Consider the following 17846-nt stretch of genomic DNA (forward strand, 5'->3'; position numbering starts at 1 on the left):
ATGGCAGATAATAGCCTAAGATATGTGGCATTTCTTGTATTCTTAACAGGATCCAGTTTCCAAGCATTTTCAAATAAACACGTGACTGCTGATTTTACTTGTTTGTTAAACCCCCTTATAAATCAGATGAGACATTCAGGCAATTTCCTTCGTACCTGGAGTATGCTGTATTCCTTTTTTAACTTAGAAATATTGAGCCGGGTTTTCACAAAAATAAGGTGTGCCTGGGTGACCTGGGGAGGCGTACATGATAAACCAGAGATACCTGCTCTAACATACTGCTTGTGCAGTACTACGCACTGATGGGTGATTCCTTCTTGCTGTCCACCATGCCTCTCCTCAGGCTCTCTCTGACAAAGTTGCAAGGACAGCCTGTTCCCATCTGCCACTCAGCTCAGATCTGGCCCCTTTTCAAAACCAGTCTGGACTTACTGGGAGCATGCCCATAGTGCTAAAGACTGCGTCTTCCTCTTCCTCCAGTTTGTACCACAAGTTTTTAGTAGGTTTTCATCATCAATCCTTATTTCTGAGAACAATGAAAATGGAAAGAGTTGATCTGCTCAGAGTTTACAAAAAGAAAGTGTTGCTAATTTTAAACTCACAGTAAAAGGCTACCAAGATGTATTTATTGATCACATTACAAGCATAAACTGCAAACTACAGGCATTAAATTAGGAAGTTTTACTAAGCATACTACTGCAAGGGATTATGAACACGGAAACAAATGTTCAATGCATTGCAGACAAACTCTTATTAAACAAATTCACTCAATCCATTTCTCTTCTATACCTTCCATTTTATATAGAGGACAACATATTGTGTGGTTGCTATGGATATTTAATCAAAAGTTTAGCAAAAAAGTCTAATACCCCTGTCCAAGTACCCTCTTTTTTTGCAACTTCTCTACCTTCCTGTCACTTCTCTGCAGTGTGACTGTGCTGCCAACCAGCTCATCTTCCTCTGCATGCCTAATAGTGATAGCTCCGTTTGGAAGAAACACTCCTACAACTGAGAGCCACAAAATCAGAAGAAAACTATTTTCCTTATTATTATTGTTGTTGTTACTCTTCTTCTGCTGCTATCTCTGATGTCCAAGTGAAACTGCCAGGGGTTTTTGAAGAGAATTTAATGCCTGAAGACCAGAAAATTGCCATGGGCAACAGGAGAACAGCTCTGGGGATCATCTTGCATGGATGGTTTGAACAGAGCAGAGGTTGTTTCTGTTGAGTTTCCTGGAGAAACAAGAAGCACATTGATGCGGTGTTAAACACACCTGTAGCACCATGGGTGTGAATAAGGCAGCAATCAAATGAAGATAGAGAGTTTTAATTCTATTGCTGGGGTAACAAAGGCAGCCATTAAAATGGGAAGCAATGCTACAAAACATAAACCAAACCACTTCAGTCTAATCCTTCAAACAAGTATAGTCTCAAGGACTGGTCTCTAAGCAATTCCCAGAGGTTTTAGCTAGAGTTGCAGGCCTCCACCCTCAAGGGTACATGTAAAGAGGCGGCTAAGAGGCTCTGTTTGTCCATTACATAAAGAGTTGTGTAACCAACCCAAATGTCTTTCAAGCGGACTGAAGCTCTGTGTAGAGAAAATTACATTATCCGATATTTTTAAATGGATTCTTGAGCTCCAGAGTATTTGAACGAGAAAATCTCCGCTGTACATTTAATTGAGAGAGATGGATGCAAGTACCAGTGTTTACATTTTGCAGCATTAAAAGGACATACAACTGAAGCGTCGGGGAAGTTGCCTTTGCTCACTGAAATTCAGCTTCAGACACAGAAGCATTAAGAGGAATCAAGCTTTTTATAATTCGTCAGCAAGCCAAAGACTCTTTTCAGTAGAAATTGGACCATCGTGTGCTGTAGGCAGCCCAAACTGCATGTCCCCTGCCTACTCACTTCTTCACGTTAAGTGATTTAACTACGGTCAGCACAACCTGCAGGTTTTTTTCCTGTTTGCTGTGGCCTTCTCACACACAAATTGTTATAGAACCCTTACGCAGAACTAGATCTTCAACTTATCGAAGCCAGCTGATTTTTTGTAAGTAGCATTTGTTCAAATGTTCTCATTACACACTAGTCCAGATACCAGCAGCGTCTAAGGGAGGGATGTAAAGGATACAGACCTCCAAGCACCCATCATTCAGAGCAACCACTCATGGTTTTGATTTTATACGCATTCATTCGCAAAAGCAACCCGCTAGTTTCAACAGTTTATTAAACAGTTGTTTCATAGACACAGCAGTAACATAATCCAGATCGACATCTATGAAGCAAACCCATTCCATTACCATCTACAGAAAACTTTACAGATACTTGACCGATTTGTTTAAACCCAGACAGTTTACAAGACACATCCAAACCCCACAGAGCATTAGTAGGCACAGACCATAATTCAAATACGGCATTTCGTACAAGGTAATAATAAAGCAGAAAACTTTTCAACACATTGCCTCCGTGCCAAGCCTGTCTGCACTGAGGAGGTTGGAGTATAACAGTCTGGAGCTGCTTTATGTTACGTTCCTGCATTTTTCTGAAATACGTACATTTTCTCCAAAGCTTAAACGTGTACAGCACTTGGACAGTTTTTCACATTTTAGAGTCAAACTTCCCATGAGTTTACAGAACCAAGGACATGTTCAGGGACAGCACTAATGGAGACCAATTTCTTCTGGTGACTACCTTCCAAAGTAACTGTTGAGGTTTTTTCCCCAAATGTACACAACTTAATCCTGCAGTGAGAGAGGGAAGAAGAGAGTGGGAAGAGATTTCTCTTTCTTGGAAATGAACTCCAGCCTTTATTTTCAGAAGAAAGAACTAGCTCCTCTGCATGAGGCCCTGCCTTCTCCACTCTTTAAGACCAGTAATCTGACTGGCTCGCACTACGCCTTTTCACAAAGCGCAACCACTAGTGCTTTCCCAGACAAAGGTACACACTGTGGAGCAAAAAACGCAAGCAGTTCCATAGCAAACCATGGCATTACAACAGCTTCAGAAGGTCACCTCTGCTAATACGCCACTCTCACACATTGGTATATTCCTGCAAACAGTTAGGCACATTTACACAATTTACACAGTCTGTGTTCAGACAAATTAGGGTGTGTTGTCCACTCTCCATAGACTACAAGTTATGAAACTGTGCAGCTTTCAGAGAGTGGATCTATACCTGTAGTGACTAGAAACTCAACGTTAGCCACCCAATTGTCCATGTTACAGAAACGCTTCTATTTTGGCTGTTGCAAACCCCCCTGAAATGTCCATAACTTGCAGCCAGTCAAATTCTTCTGTGAAAATTGTGTCAGTCTCCAACACAAAATTATCGAAAGGTCTGAGAAACAGTAAACAGCTCCTGAAGTGCTGTTTCTTTGTGTCTTGAAGATGAGCAATAGTGCAACATTATGTGGAGGGGCTCCCCTTCTATCTTCCCAAACTGGGAACTACTCTTTACGGGATACTATGGAAATATACACACATCTTAAAGTTGAAACCAATACTATAAATTATTAAAAGTTAAGTTTTGTTCACATCACAACAGTTATCCAGTTATCCATCACCACATAAGATTTAAAAATATGAAGCAATGGGGTTTTTTGTTGGTGGTAGTGGGGGTTTTTTAAGTCTTTGACAAGAATATACACATACCTTAATGAGCTGGGCCAGGGGAGTAGGTGCAGAAGAGTCCTCAATCTGTTCACAAAAAATTAAACACATATTCAAGTTGTACAATCAAAACATAGCAAAAGTTAACCTCTACCGTAGTCTGAAAGTCTGCACTACATCCTCCGAGTGTCACGGAAAGAGACATTTCCAACCTAATGTAATTGCATTTGTTCAAAACAGAGTCCACACCTATGACAGCTTCAGAGGGCCTACCTACGTGGTTCATGAGAAGCAGCTGAACTCGGTGCACTGGGTTTTAGATATTTGCGTTTGCAGACAAACTATGAAACTAAACCACTTCATCGGATAAAGTGGAAAGAACAAATGCAGAGCTTCAGAATACCACTTCAGGGAGCAACAACATTAAAATTCACGGCAATCTCTTAGAGACGTTTATGTACTCAGAGGGGGCCAAACAATATCACTTCAGTCATACAGCTTTAGGAACAAATACCCAAGTATTTCAGGACACGGAAAGGAATCTTTTGGCTGCACAGAACTGTCCTCAAAACGTATGGGATACGTTGATTTGGGGATTTGTTGGAACCGCCAAGTCAAAAGTAAGAAACGGTACCAAGCGGAACAGCAATGGTTTCTCAGGGCATTTTGATAACATCTTCCCAAACTGTTAGGCAAAGACAGTATTTAAAAACAAAAGTTAAGTGATACATTGTGAAAATGGCAAAAAATACACTCCAAACAATTTTAATTGCAAGAAACAAAGAACACACAACAGCCTATACAAACTCACATATTACTAGCTCTAGACAGATGGATGTAGAACATGGCACCAATTCAATTGTGCAAACCTTGAACCTACATGATCTAGAAACGAACCTACGTTATCTGTACAACACAAAGTCATTCAGGAAATCTTCCAGCATATTCAATATGGAACACAATGCATCTCTAGGCACAAATACCAATATTCACATTAGAACTGGGCAAATGATGGCATGACTGTTTTCACTGTGCTGTGAAACAAATACATTGTCTCTACCACATATACTATATCTGCAAAACAGATTAAGTTAATGTTTGGGAGATTACTACACGGCTACATTGTTTAGAATTAAGTGCAATCTGTAGAAAGAAGTGTGAGATTGTGTTTTTACATACTGCTTTTGATGTTCCACTCGCTGGCTTGGTTCGAGTTCTAGAAGAAGAAAGAAAGGTGATGAGAACTTAGAACAAAGCACTTGTACCCAACCAAAAGCAGTGAAAACAGATTATAAAACCTAAACATCAAAACATTATGTTCTGATAGTCTAGTGAATGTGGAAATTTATTTGTGTACATAAATATCTGTTCTCTCTTGGCACATTCGATACAACTAAAAAAAACCCCCAACCAAATCCCATTTCTAGTTTGTCAGCAATTACTCTAAGACTTACAGCTCTAGAACACAACAGTGCCAGAGGAAGTCCTCAGATATTTTGTCTCTCCTATGTAAGTATCAAAACGATGAAGTCTGTGCTACAGCTTTGTGCTCTTAAATAACCAAATAGCGACTCTTGCTCTTTCCTCTGTAGCCAGTTTGCAAAAGAGCCAGATTTGAGGCATAAGAATACCTGTCATATCCCACCCCGCCTCCCACAAATGCAAGACACAGTCAAACACTGACAATCAAACTCTTCTGAGAGGGGAACGTGCATATCTCTCTACCATAAAAGCAATAGAAAGAAGAAAGATACACTCCGAATGCCTCTGTAAACCAATCTCCATACAAAAAGCTAATACACTGCAACCCCTCACAGACTACAATGCTTTATGGGTACTTACGTAACTCGTGTTTTGCTGGTAGCTTTAACTCCTCTAACAGGGACTCTTCTAACAATTACCGAGGAGTTCTTAGGAATCAGGGCGTTATCATCTGTGTATTCTGAAAACAACACCAATACAGACGAAAACATTAGTCAGTTTGTAAGAATGTAGATTAAGATGTAATTACAGAGCACTTCAGAGAACCCCTTTACAGACATAATAACAAAATGTTATATGTAACATGGCACTTCTGTCGTCTCAACACACCAACAGTGCCTTTCAACAAGTCGTCAGGTTTGAGAATCAAACAGCAGCAGCAAAACCTTTTCCATTCTTTCCAAACAGTTTGGATGCCAGCAGGAAAATAGTCCCAGAGGTCTCTAAAGGAGAGCCTGCTAATGCATGAGGTTCTTTCCCGACCTAGCTTAAGTTGCTTTTGCTTCTGTTAGGCTACAAACCCGAGAGATCTTTGGAGAGGAACAAACCACAGCAAAGTCTCACCTGCATAAACCAGATTCTAAAGTGTAACCAGCTTGCCCTGCAACAAAGCAGGCACTCGGCTAAAGCATGAAAACTCTGCGCCGTTGCTTTCCGAGCTGTTCACTAAAAATGATTCCCCTGTGCTGCGAGTGCTGGGGACTGACAGAACGCAGAAGAGAGCCGCCAGCTCTCTGTTTCTCGGGGCTTCATCCATCGACAGCCACACTGTCAGCTGCTCAGTGCTGTACATGCGAATGCAAACGGAACTGGCAGTGCTGGAATACGGATCACAGAAGCCTGAGGGGTTTTTTGAGCTTGCTTTCACATGTAGGGCAGAACTGGCTCAGACTAAAGTGGCATCTCCTCTCTTAAGCTAATCATCTTGATTGAATAAGCCAAAGGGACATGAATTCTTTCAAATCACTTTTTGCAGAGCAGAGAGACTCAAATGAAATTAATTACGAAGACAATTCTTCTGAAAAACCTTTTGAAAGCAGTGTGTGCCTGAAGGTCTCCATGCTTTGCCTTGGCTTACACCCTGTTCGAGCTTTGAAGAGGAGGAGCTACCTGAGACACTTTGACTGAATAAGCCTCAAATGTAAAGATCTCTCCATGAGTGTGTCTCAAATGTAAAGACGTCTCCATGAGACGTTTTTATATTGTACTTACACAAGCTGGATATGACTAAACATTTTAAAGCACCATCAGTAGCCATTCCCTGTAATCTGCCTACAGTTTGAACTGTTAAAAGCCCTTGCCTTTGGAGGCCGAATCAGAACGATGGCCCGAAAGCCAAAGATGCTGTGAAGGTACTACTAATGACAGAACCCAAAGCTTTTACAGAGGTCGTACCCTGAAACCAACGCCTAGAGCTCTGCTCAAAGGGAGAATCTCACCATGACACAGCCACCTGTCAGGAAAGGCCTGAGATGGGACTTTCTGATGTCGGAGGAGCTCAAACAGCACTGAGGCCCAGGCAAGCAACTGGGAGATGAGCGGCAGCTCTGGAAGCCCAAAGCAGCTGTTTCCACCTGCTGAACGGAGTCATACAGAGTGTTCTTTCTGGTCCTGATCACAAACCACGGGACGGAGATTTCAGAGGCACAGGATAAGCAACAGTGGCTCTACAAAAAGGCAGGAGTTTGCTACGCCTGTGCCCAGCTGAGGGTTGTGGTAGGTCTGCAGAGGATTGCAGGTGGCAGCACCTCTCCTCGAGGGAGGCTGTGTATATGAGGACAGCAACCAGTGCACTTATTTGCCAACTCTGCAAGCCTGCCGAGGTCAGCTGGAACATGCACAACAGGTGTATGATGCAAAAAGAGGAATGGGTCCTCTTTTCGTATTTTATGACAATTCATTGACCATTAGAAGAGAAGCATTGACATCTGCCTTCTGAATGGACTGTCCTTGCATGCAGCTATATATAGATAGAGAGAGAGGCTTGTTTTCAATCTGCTTGTGAGGTGCACAGGGAGGAGATCTCCAGCCATCTAATACCAGACCAACAGAAAAATGAATTCCCCTTAAAAGTCAATCAGTATGCATTTAAATGGATCAACTGAAAACTGAGGAGTGACAATAACCCGGTGAAGTAAAGGCTTCATTTGCACAGGACACTTATCACGGCACATATTGGTATGTGGGACTTGAAGTATCTCATTTGCTTGGTCACCGAGGCAGAGAATTTGTGGAAGAGGGTTTACAAACAGCGGAGTACGCTGCAGTCAGTTCTGTGAAGGGACCTGACACCTATTGGCTTTCATACGTTTATTTTTCCTTTGCCTCAATTAATTGAGTTCATTTTGGTGATGAAATCTGTGTCAATGGTGAAATCTGGTGAAGTCAAACAATGTAGACTTAAAAGTTAACTTTTTTGTTTTTAAATAGGAAAGGACTGAAGCTGGAGTGTTATTCCTGCAGTCCCTGGAAATTTCTGTTTGCTCGCTTTGAATTTAACAGCTGCCAGCATAGTCTAACAGCTCTGGGACAAAACTGGCATCTGCCAGCAGGAGCCTGTTCCCCACAGGCAGCAACATCCCGCGTAGCTGCGGGGCCTTGGCAGCTACCAGGAGCTGCGAAGCAGTGTCACTCTGCCTCGCCACGACTCCACATCTGCAGATTGAGCAGCGACATCACGCTGTCCCTTCCCACCCCAGTGAACCGCTGGCGCCGCTTGTCCTCCCGGTTCCCCACACGCCGGTGGGACGGGCCCCAGACTGACTCATGCCCCGTGGGGACAAGCCACAGAGAGCAGAGTGTGGCTCCCGCAGGCCACGGCCGTCGCCAGCCAGGCAGTGCCTGAGGCCTCGTGCCCGCCGCCCCCACGCACCTTCCTTGGTCTGGGCATTGGCGATCCGCAGGTCGCAGGTGGCCGCCTTCAGCTTCTGGCGGCCCATCATCTGGCACTTGAGGTCGCCCAGGGAGATGTGGAGGCCGCTGAAGGTGACCGTGTCGTAGCGCAGTTGGGAGGAGAACTGGTAATGGACGCACGGCATGGCTGGGCCCGGCGACGCCTGCTCCTGACAGCGTCTGCCGTGCACGGCAGGTGGTATCTGCCAGCCCCTGGCCCCCGCCCCTGCAACGCCTCCGGTCCGGGGCCCTCAGCGATGGAGCTGGGCTGCGGTGGCAGCGCCCACCCGGCTCCTCCTGGCAGCCCGGACCAGCAGATGGGTGATGGGGAGAGGGCCCGCGGCCCCGGCTCAGCCTCTGCTCCCTCTCTCGCGGGCAGCGCTCCCAGGCCCCACCGCTCGCTGGGGCGACTCGGGTGCTCCTGCCTCAGGGCTCCACCAAGGGGCTTCCTGGCCACCAGCAGCACAGACTGCGACTGCCACCGCCACTGCCACTGCAGCGTGTCACCGCAGACTGGCACGGCACTGCCGCGCCTACCCCGCGTGCATTACGGACCGGCGCATGGTGACAAAAGGCCCGTTGTCCTGTCACCCCCCGGGCCTGTCCCTGCCTGGTGTCCTGCCACCCCCTGGGCCTGTGGTGCCCCTCCTGTCACCCCCTGGCCCTTCACCGCCTGATGTCCTGTCATACCCCGGGCCTGTCACCGCCTGGTGTCCCTCCTGTCCCCCCCAGGCTGTCACCACCCGCTGTCCCCTCCTGCCAGCAGCCAGCCAGGGCAAGGCAGCCTGGGGGAGAGGCAGCGGGCTTTGCCATGTGGCACTCGGCTGCCAGTGCTGCCGGGCCGGTGAAGGGAGGGGACGTCTCCGGGTGCCTGAGAAAGGCCCGGCACCGCCTCCTGCCGCCGCCCCGCTTCCCGCTGATGGGGCAGCCCCTTGTTTCCCGGGCAGAGAGGGGCCGCCAGCCCTGCATGCGCTGGGAGGGGCCGGCGCCGGGACCGGGGCCGGGCGGGGCCGGGCGCTCTCAAGTGGCCGCCGCGGGGCCTTTCTCTGGGGCTCCCACCGACGATGCGAGGCCGGGTCCGGCCCCGCGCCCGCCCCGCGCCCGCCCCGCGCCCGCCCCGCGCCCGCCCCGCGCCCGCCCCGCGCCCGCCCCGCGCCCGCCCCGCGCCCGCCCCGCGCCCTCTGATCCGCCCCCGCCGGGACACGCTGAGCCGCGGCGGCTCCAGCGGCGCGGGCCGGGGACCGAGAGCAGCGGCAGCGGTGGCGGTGGCGCTGTCCGTGGCCGTGGTGCTGGCGGCCCGGTGCGGCCGGCGCCGCGGGGACAGTGAGTCGGGGCTGGGGGCGCGGCCGAGGCGGGCGGCGGGGCCCGGGCGGCGGCGGCCCCGCGGCGGGAGGGGCCGAGGCGGGCGGCGCGGGGCGGCCCCGCCGCATTTTGACCCTTCGTAGCCGTGGGGGGGGCGGCTGCCGCGCCAGGCCGCACCGCGGGGCCGGCGGCTGGGGCGGCTTGGCCGGGGCCTGCGGCGCCGGGAGCGGGGCCCGCGGCCCTCCCGCGGGGAGCGGCTCGGGTCACCTTCGTCCCGGGGCCGGCGTGTTTGGCCCCAAACGGGGCCGCGCGGAGGGAAGGTCTGGGTGGCGGCTGCGGCGGGAGCTGGGACAGTGCCTGGCCAGGCTGCAGCTCCCCCCGGTTCGCCTGAGGATTGACCCTATGGCACCTCCTGAGCCTCCGGGACTCTCGCTTGAGCGGGCGCGGTACTGGCGACGGTCTGGCTGTGCCGCCCGGGGCCGGGGATCGGGGTGGGGAAGGGCACGGCCCCCCCCCGGCCCTGCTGCTGGGAAGGGGCTGAGCCGCGGTGCCCGACCCCGCTCTCCTGGGCCGCTTTCAGACCCGGCTCTAGTTACAGAAGGGTTTAGCGAGGCGTGGGGCTGGGGGGTTTGTCTTTAACTGCGGGAATGCTTCGAGGGAGCCGTTCAAATCCACAGGTGTTAAAGGGGGATGAAGCTCGGAGGTCGGGATTGGAGTTTGAACGGGGTCTGGTAAAGTACAAGACCCCGTAAAGGTATAAAGGTGTTGTGCTGGAGGTCACGAGCTTGCTAAATCCAGGCTGACATGAGTTTCAGCCTTACAAGCTGTTTTGATGGGTCACGTCAAATACGCTTGCTTAGCAAATTATTCTAGTTAGAGGTTTTTGAATGATGTTCACAAATGTTTTTTAATAAAAGGAAAGTATTTATCTAAAGAGAGCTGACTGGGTACGTAAATCACCTGTCCCACAGACAGCCCCATACCCCTGTCAGCTTTCCCTTCGCAGAGGCAATAGCAGGTTCCAGTGCAGACAGTGCAGTGACGGCTGGTTTTGAGCTGTGTCTGCTGTTCAGAGAATAAAGCAGGCTGTACCCTTAAGACAGCCCCTTTTTCCCAGCAATCGGACAAGTTACATATTTCAAAAATAGCCCAGTTTCTTCCTCATACATGTTTTTACGTTAGAAGCCTTGAGAGAGACCAGTGGTACGGTTTTGACTTGGGTGGGTAAGTTCCAGCTGTCAAAGCGTGTCCAAACCTGCCCCTTGCCAGCAGAGAAGTGGAAAGGGGAGTTGACAGACAGCACTAATAATAAATGCGTATACACCGCCGGTCCAACAGTTCCTAATCTGAAAACGTTATTATCACTACTACAGTGAAGCTTCTTATTTATTTATTTATGTATTTATTTATTTAAATCATGTTCGGCTTTTTTGGGTTGCAGGTGTGTTTACGATCTTAACTCCCTAATCTTTGCTGTACTGCTACGCGGTGGGAAAATAGGCTCGACAATTCATGGATGGAGAAACAGCAGCAATGCACAAGATGCCAAAACAAAGTCTGGGAGGCATGGCAGTATGCGTCGTGTTTTCTGTTTGTGTTTTGAACTAATGAGGAGAGCGTGATGGTACAGCAAACCGGGCTTCCTAGGCCAGACTGTGAGGTTATAGATGCCTTTGGCACTAAAGAAAGCGACCTCCGTGAGAGGTTTGCCCTCAGTTCAGCAGCGCGGTCTGGAGCAGTGAGAGAGAACAGGCAGCTGAGATGTTGTCGGAGGGGCTGGAGGTTTATAGACACTTTTGAGTCTGTATCTCAGTTTGCTTCACTGCTCAGATCTAAATGGCTGAGGTGGAAAACTGAAGTTTAAAAATGAACACTTCAAAATCAGATTTTTGAATGTTTATTAAACTATTGCTGCAGTAGGCTAGAAGCTGTCTCGCAGCTTCTACTAACAGCTTCTCCTAACCTGTCACTTGACAGGATGTTTTCCTCTCTCAGCAGTTATCCCAAGAAACACCAAAAGCCCTTTTTCCAGTTTCCTAACTACCACTTCTGAAAGTCAGCCTTACACAGAATTGCAAAGCTTTTGACTTGACCAAAATGAGTGTAATTTTTCTTAAATAATTTGCTTATTGAAGTGAAGTAGGCAGCGAACACTATAAAAATGCAGGATTAACTAATAGCTTAAATGGTTTGTGATCTTTCTGTGTAGTGCTGCATTATTCTGGTCTTTCTTGATTGTTAATGGGCCAGAGCTCTGAAGCAGCGAATCGTTGAGGTTTGGTATCCACATGGTTTACTATAAACAGGCTTAAGTTCCAGCTCGTCCCCTGGTTAGACTCAGTCTTGAAAACCAACCTCTGACATCAGATCTAGTTTCTTCATTCAGTACTTTAAGGCTGTTACCGAACTAGTTTGCTGAAGAGGCTTTGGTATCTTGGGATTTTGTTTGTTTGTTTGTTTCTAAAAAGCAAGCCTTGCAGCTTTTTTTCCTTGGGGATCTGATGAAACATGTCTGTAATGATGTTTTGGGTGTTTTTCAGTTACTCTGAATAGCTTGGTAACTAGGGATGGAGGAGTGTTTCCTCTCCTGCAGCGTAATGCTGTGCTGCTGACATGGAGCCTGTTTCTGCTGAAATTTGGGAATTTATGTTTAGTAGAGATTTTGCCAGTAGTTTGACCAGCAATAGCTTTGGGCCTATGACTGGAGAATCAGTTTGAGATTTTGCTTTTCCTGAAAGCTGATTTATGTGGGTTTTTTTGAGACCAGGTTGTCTGCATTATAATTGGCTGCTCAACTTTGCGCTCCTTCTTCTGGGATCAAACCTGCGTAGCCTTCATACTGAATTGTTGATTAATTCCCCTGCCCCTGCATCACACTATGAAGAGAAGTTGTGGAAAAACACTTAATTACTTTGCTTAAAACTGCTTCTTTTTGTCTTGGTAACAATAAATTTCTGGGGTGGCTTAAGCAGCTTCTGCATGAACAGAAGATACAAATTGCTGAAGAGAACTCAAAAGCATGAAAACCCTCCAACAAAAAAAGCGTATTTGCTTTCAGATACTCTTAACTCCTTACTCTTCTCCTTGATCCTTGAGGTGGTTGACAAAAGGAGCTCAGATACCGTGGTGGTATTCCTCACTTAAAAAGTAAACCGAAGTAGAAAATGAAAAATAAGTCTTAAGTGTCATTTTCTCTAACTGTGGAAAAATCTGTATAAACCCTTTTAATCTTTGTACATTTAGAATTATATTAGCCTTTTATTCAGTTGCTTGTTTCAGAAAAAAACCCCTAATTTGCTTTAAATGTCTCCTAAGTTTCTATTCCAGGCTAACGTTGGCATCTGCCGTTGCCTTCCGTGAAGAGGCCTTGTGCAGAAGCCCCCAGTACTGGAACCCCTTAAGCCCAGCAGACAATGCGCCAGTTTATTACGTTGCTGTTGCTCGGCTTTCAAAGCAGCAGAGTTTGAGTAACCCGGGTCACATCCTGGTGTGCCAGGATGCGTAGAACCTCCTGTTTGGTCTGTGCTGGCAGCACTAATGACAAATAATGTATTCTGCATGAGAGCTGGTGAAAAATACGAAAATATTTCTAAAATGCAAACAGCTGATGGACTGTGGCTGTGTACTTCCAGCTCTGGTAGATTGATATGATTATTTAACACTTCAAGATGCTTTGCTGTTTACTCCCAAGCTTCACTTGCCTCTTTTTAGCTGCGCTCCTGGAGCAGGGGTAGCTCTGTGGATTAAGGGGTTGTCTGGGGGCCAGCTTGTGGCCAATTTCTAGTGACTTACCTAGTTCTAGTCAAAATGATGAAAGACTCAGGTAATTATGCTTCGTGTATAGGTGCATTTTGTGGCCTTAAGCCACAAGAACAGCCTAGAGCTTTTACTCTCGAAGTATTTCTTAGTCTGTCGAGTTGAGCTGTATGTTTTGACCCTTCCTTAAGGTCAGCTGTGCACATTCAGATTACTCGAGGTAGTACTTTGTCCTCTGCTATGGCCGTTGGCCGTGGGTACCACCTCAGCTTGCTGTGTTTGGCCTGTGTGCTCAACAAGCAGTAAATAAGAAGCAAGCTGTTGGATTTTGCATTTCTCAGGTAGCTCTAGCTGCACCGGTGTCTTGTACATTGAATTTCAGTGTTTATTTGCCCTTCGGTTGTTTCTTCTTTCATGAAGAAACCACTGGCCTGCCCTGTCACACACTTGCTTCCTTGGAAATACCTATCTTAATTATCTAAAATGAAATATTTAGAGTACTTGAAGTGTTGCTCTCCCAGTTCTTTTAGCCCACGGTTGGGATGTGCAGCAAGACAGCTTTCTGCCTTACTTCCAGTTTGGCTGCAGTTTTTTATGGAGCAAAGAGGTTGCCGGTAGTTGGTCATCAGATTTCCTTTCCCAGTTTTAAAAAGTTGATCTTTGAGGCACTGTGTGCATTAATTTTTTCTTCCAGAAAGCAATTTATGAAACGACTTGGATATAGTGACAGAAAATCCCACTGGGCAATAACATTGCTTCAAATTCTATATTAGTGTTGCCAGATTTATTGATTTTTTTTATTCCAGTGGAGCAAATTTTTGAATAATCATTAAGATGTTTGCATAGAATTTATTTGTAACCCACACAGCAGTGGTCTGTGTAAAACCATGAGGAGTCAGACAATTGTCACTATTAAACATTTGTCTCTACCTCAGTTTGGTAAGGCCTGATTATTGCTGGGTGATTTCTTGAAGCTGTGGCATAGTAATTTTACAGTCAGTGAGCTTTACATACAGTGACAAAAAGAGCAAAGATCCTCTGCTTTTAATTCTTAGGGGGCAGGGAGACAGGGTTGGGCTGTCTCAGCTGTAGTCAAGAGAGAATCCCTCAAGTGGATGCAGTCTTAAAAAGATAATCATTAAAAAAGAATCCCCCTGAACAGGACAGGGGAGCGGTTGTTTTGCAGCGTTGTGTTGCCAAGCAGGTTTGCCTTTCCACAGGCTTCTCCCTTGAACATCAAGGTCCAGCTGTGTATTTCTATGAGGTTTGGTTTGAAAAGGGTTATCACCGGGGCTTTTGTTGTGCTCTACAGGCATGGGGCCCTGAATTTCTTTCTTGATTTCTTACCTGTGCTTAGAGTTTTAAAAAATATTCCCCTTTTTGCTTTCCGTCTTTTCGTTTTGCTGGTGCCTGGATTCATATTATTCTGTTTACCTTCTAATTTATGCTTCATGTAATTGTTCGCTTTGCCAGGTCTTTGGGTTACTGGTTGTACTAAATAAACTGTCCAGGTAGTCAAGGCAGGGAGATTCGCAACCTTGGGAAAATAATAACAAAAAAGCCCAAACTCCGAATCTGACCAGAATGCTTACGGCAAAAATTACTAGTGAGTAAATTACTCCTGTCAGCAAAGTCTGGGCAAGAGTGTAGGCTGTACTCGTGCATGTGTCCAGCTTTTTCTGCTCTCTTCCGCAGCACTACCGTTTCCTAGCCATTACTCTTTTCCTATCTTCCCCTCCCTGCATAACCATTCTAAATTACTTTCTCTGATCCACTGGCATTAATTGCACAACCTGAGATGAGGTAGGTGTGCTGCTGGCAATATCTAAAGAAAACAGACTCTGTTGCATAGACATCTCTTACTTTTGTAAACGCCAAATGACGTCTAAGAACTGGTGTTACAACTGCTGTTGTGATAGAGGTAACATCCAGAAACTCAAGATGGCAGAAAAAGTTATGAAATACCCCTTCAGTCTTATTTTGTAATCCTATACCAGGGAATGTTCCCCACAGTACATTTCTTAGCACTTGAAGCATGCTTTACTGAAAGGGACCTGGCAGTGAATTCTGAGTGTAGCCTTATATTCTTGTGCGGTTGGACAAAACTGTGTATTTAGATAACTAAAACAATTACCTTGTATTAAATAGATAAATAACATTGTTCTTTGCCTTCCAGTCTGCAGAAGAATGGACATTGCCAACATCTGACCCGGCTGAACATGCTTGAGAACTGCGCTGTGATTGGGGGCCACTTGCAAATATTGCTGATGTTTAAAACCAAGCTGTCGGGGGAGGCAGCAGGTCTGCCACCAGCCTGATTGAAGAAGAATTTAGCCTTGATGAAATTCCAGTGTATCCATGAGGGGCCGGAAAGTCCCAAGAAGAGCTGAACAAGCAAGATAAGAGGAACTGTGAACTGAGAAACAGCACGAAGAAGCTGCAGTTTTGCACGTCTACACAAAGCACAAGGAAGAAAAAGAACTAGCCAATAGTAATGTTGAGAAACAACTTTATGACCCATAAAAAGAGCACATGGTATTGTAATGAGGATATATAAGAACAACGTGAATAATAAACTTTAGAGACATTGCTTGCACCAGTTTTTGTTGTCGTGTCTGTCTCTACCGTGACACCAAGCGTGAAGATTTGCATGAACTCAGCTTTCCTAAACTGACTATGATTACAGACTACTTGCTTCTTTTTGGCGTGTATGGCCTCGAAAGGTTAAAGGGACTTTTCCCCAACCTCACTGTGATTCAAGGAGCTCATCTGTTTTTTACCTCCGTGCTGGTCATTTTTGAGATGGTTCGCCTGAAGGAGATCTGCCTCTGTAACCTGATGAACATTACTCGAGGCTCTGTGTGGATGGAGAAGAACAATGAATTGTGTGACTTGTCCATGATCAACTGGTCAAGGATTTTAGATTCTGCAGAAGATAATTACATCGTGGCCAAGGATGACAAAGAGGAGTGTGGAGATGTGTGTCCAGGAGCTGTGGGAGGGAAGAGCAGCCGCCCACCTACTGTGATAACTGGCATTGTCATTGAACACTGCTGGACCCACGATCGCTGTCAGAGAGGTGAGTCTGGGGAGTGGTGTATGTCAGCTGTGTTTTTGCTGTCAGTTTTTAACCTGTCAGACCTGTGGGAGGGCTAATAGGTGCCTATTAACCTGCTACCTTTAAGCACAGCTTCCTAAAAGCAAGGCTCAAAATTAATGTGAGTTGGGTGAAGCAAGGACCTATGGGATGGGGCTGTTTTAGCAGTTCTTTCACCTGTGTGAATAATGTATCCAAGCATGTTGTCTTTGGTTTCTTTGGAAAGTTAGGGACTGCCTAAAGCTCACAAGTTTAACTGACTGTGAGTGTATCTGGTATCTTGTGTAATATTTAAAGTGGTATTAGTATCTCTGGTGGCGTTTGGGTAGGGAAATGAAAGTCCAGATTGCCTGAAAGGCTGCAGCAGGCAGAAACAGAGCGGGGGAGAAAAGTCTGGTGGAATAAACCCAACTCTGTACAGGTGCAGTTACGTTTTTACTGAAACATTACTGCTGTAAGAAGCTGTAAGGCCTGTGGATGAGTGAGCAACTTTTGCACAGCAAGAAGCCGGAAGCCAGGTCAGACCTGAAGGGAAAAGGAGAAGGAGGAGAGAGGACCTGGGGGGGGGCTGCCTGCAGCAGGAGTCCTGGGGAGGGTGAAATAACTGGACTTTGAGTCTGGGGTTTTGTTCAGGGGAGAAGGTGTGTTCAGAAATTTGGCTGCTGCTGCAACCCCTGAACTGCAGTTCTTAAACTGTATTAGCGTTGCTTTTAATTTCATACAGCTTTGTTTTTTCCAAACTTGGAACTGACCTTAAGTTTAGTTTTACTTACATATTTACTTTGATTGATGTTAAATCTGACTGACAGGGAGCAAAGTGAATTGAGGTAAACCTGACACATTTAGAGCTGTCTGTCTCTCTGGAGGTAGTGCATCCAAAAGAGGCAGCGTGTCCTAAGATGAAATGAGGAAACTTGTGGGCTGGAGAGAATTTCTTGCCAAGCTTTAAAGGCGACTCTCAGTGTTAAGTGCCAAATTTGAGAAGGAATTCCTACCGGTATGCATAAACTAATGAAATTACTGTGGTTTCCCCTCTGACACTCCTCACCCCAAAATCGTCTAGCTTCCTTTTGGAGAAGGTGGTTGTTTTTGTTGCCACAATAACAGGGTATGAGCAAGAAGATGCAAACGTGTATGTGTGTTTCTTTTTTAAAATGAAAAAGAAGGTTATAAGGCATTTTAGTTTGTAAACTCTTCTGGTATATGGTTCAGCAGCGCTGAAACCTGACTCCTTATACACTCGTGTTTTATGCTTTCCATATTTCATAACGTTAAAGATCTAACTGAAACTTTTTCTGTGGCTAGACCATTCATAATGTCCCTCGTCCGTGTGAATTTTCTGGGGCTGTGCTACAGCAGGCTGGAATACATGGTTTCTCTCTTTTCTATGACTGCCTATTTCCATGAAACCTGTAGGAATGAAATAT

At 46.3% G+C, this 17846-nt stretch overlaps 2 protein-coding genes across 2 annotated transcripts; one reads left to right on the forward strand and one right to left on the reverse strand.

Moving 5' to 3' along the window:
• Positions 1-1061: 1061 nt before the first annotated feature.
• On the reverse strand, positions 1062-8410 carry LOC141918733 (E3 ubiquitin-protein ligase RBBP6-like). The gene is made up of 5 exons (XM_074813600.1): positions 8245-8410; positions 5454-5553; positions 4791-4827; positions 3654-3698; positions 1062-1232 (listed from the first exon to the last, which is right to left on the reverse strand). The coding sequence occupies exons 1-5, from the start codon at positions 8408-8410 to the stop codon at positions 1062-1064; spliced, it is 519 nt and encodes a 172-aa protein (XP_074669701.1).
• Positions 8411-15200: 6790 nt separating this feature from the next.
• On the forward strand, positions 15201-16887 carry LOC141918734 (insulin receptor-like). The gene is made up of 4 exons (XM_074813601.1): positions 15201-15304; positions 15499-15616; positions 15960-16401; positions 16841-16887. Exons 1-4 carry the CDS (start codon positions 15201-15203, stop codon positions 16885-16887), a joined length of 711 nt encoding a protein of 236 aa, XP_074669702.1.
• Positions 16888-17846: the final 959 nt, after the last annotated feature.

This window comes from Strix aluco, chromosome Z (genome assembly GCF_031877795.1).
Source record: "Strix aluco isolate bStrAlu1 chromosome Z, bStrAlu1.hap1, whole genome shotgun sequence".
NCBI classification, from domain to species: domain Eukaryota; kingdom Metazoa; phylum Chordata; class Aves; order Strigiformes; family Strigidae; genus Strix; species Strix aluco.

Bases quoted from the DNA above. Each gene is read 5' to 3' on its own strand.
- LOC141918733 (XM_074813600.1), bottom strand. From the start codon at position 8,410: ATGCCGTGCGTCCATTACCAGTTCTCCTCCCAACTGCGCTACGACACG. The intron at 4,828-5,453 runs GTAAGTACCCAT...TTCTTCTTCTAG, and splicing joins ACCAGCAAAACACGAGTTAC to AACTCGAACCAAGCCAGCGA. The intron at 1,233-3,653 runs GTATGTGTATAT...TTGTTTCTCCAG, and splicing joins CCCTGGCCCAGCTCATTAAG to GAAACTCAACAGAAACAACC.
- LOC141918734 (XM_074813601.1), top strand. From the start codon at position 15,201: ATGACGTCTAAGAACTGGTGTTACAACTGCTGTTGTGATAGAGGTAAC. The intron at 15,305-15,498 runs GTAATCCTATAC...TTTGCCTTCCAG, and splicing joins TACCCCTTCAGTCTTATTTT to TCTGCAGAAGAATGGACATT. The intron at 15,617-15,959 runs GCAGCAGGTCTG...CGTGACACCAAG, and splicing joins AAACCAAGCTGTCGGGGGAG to CGTGAAGATTTGCATGAACT.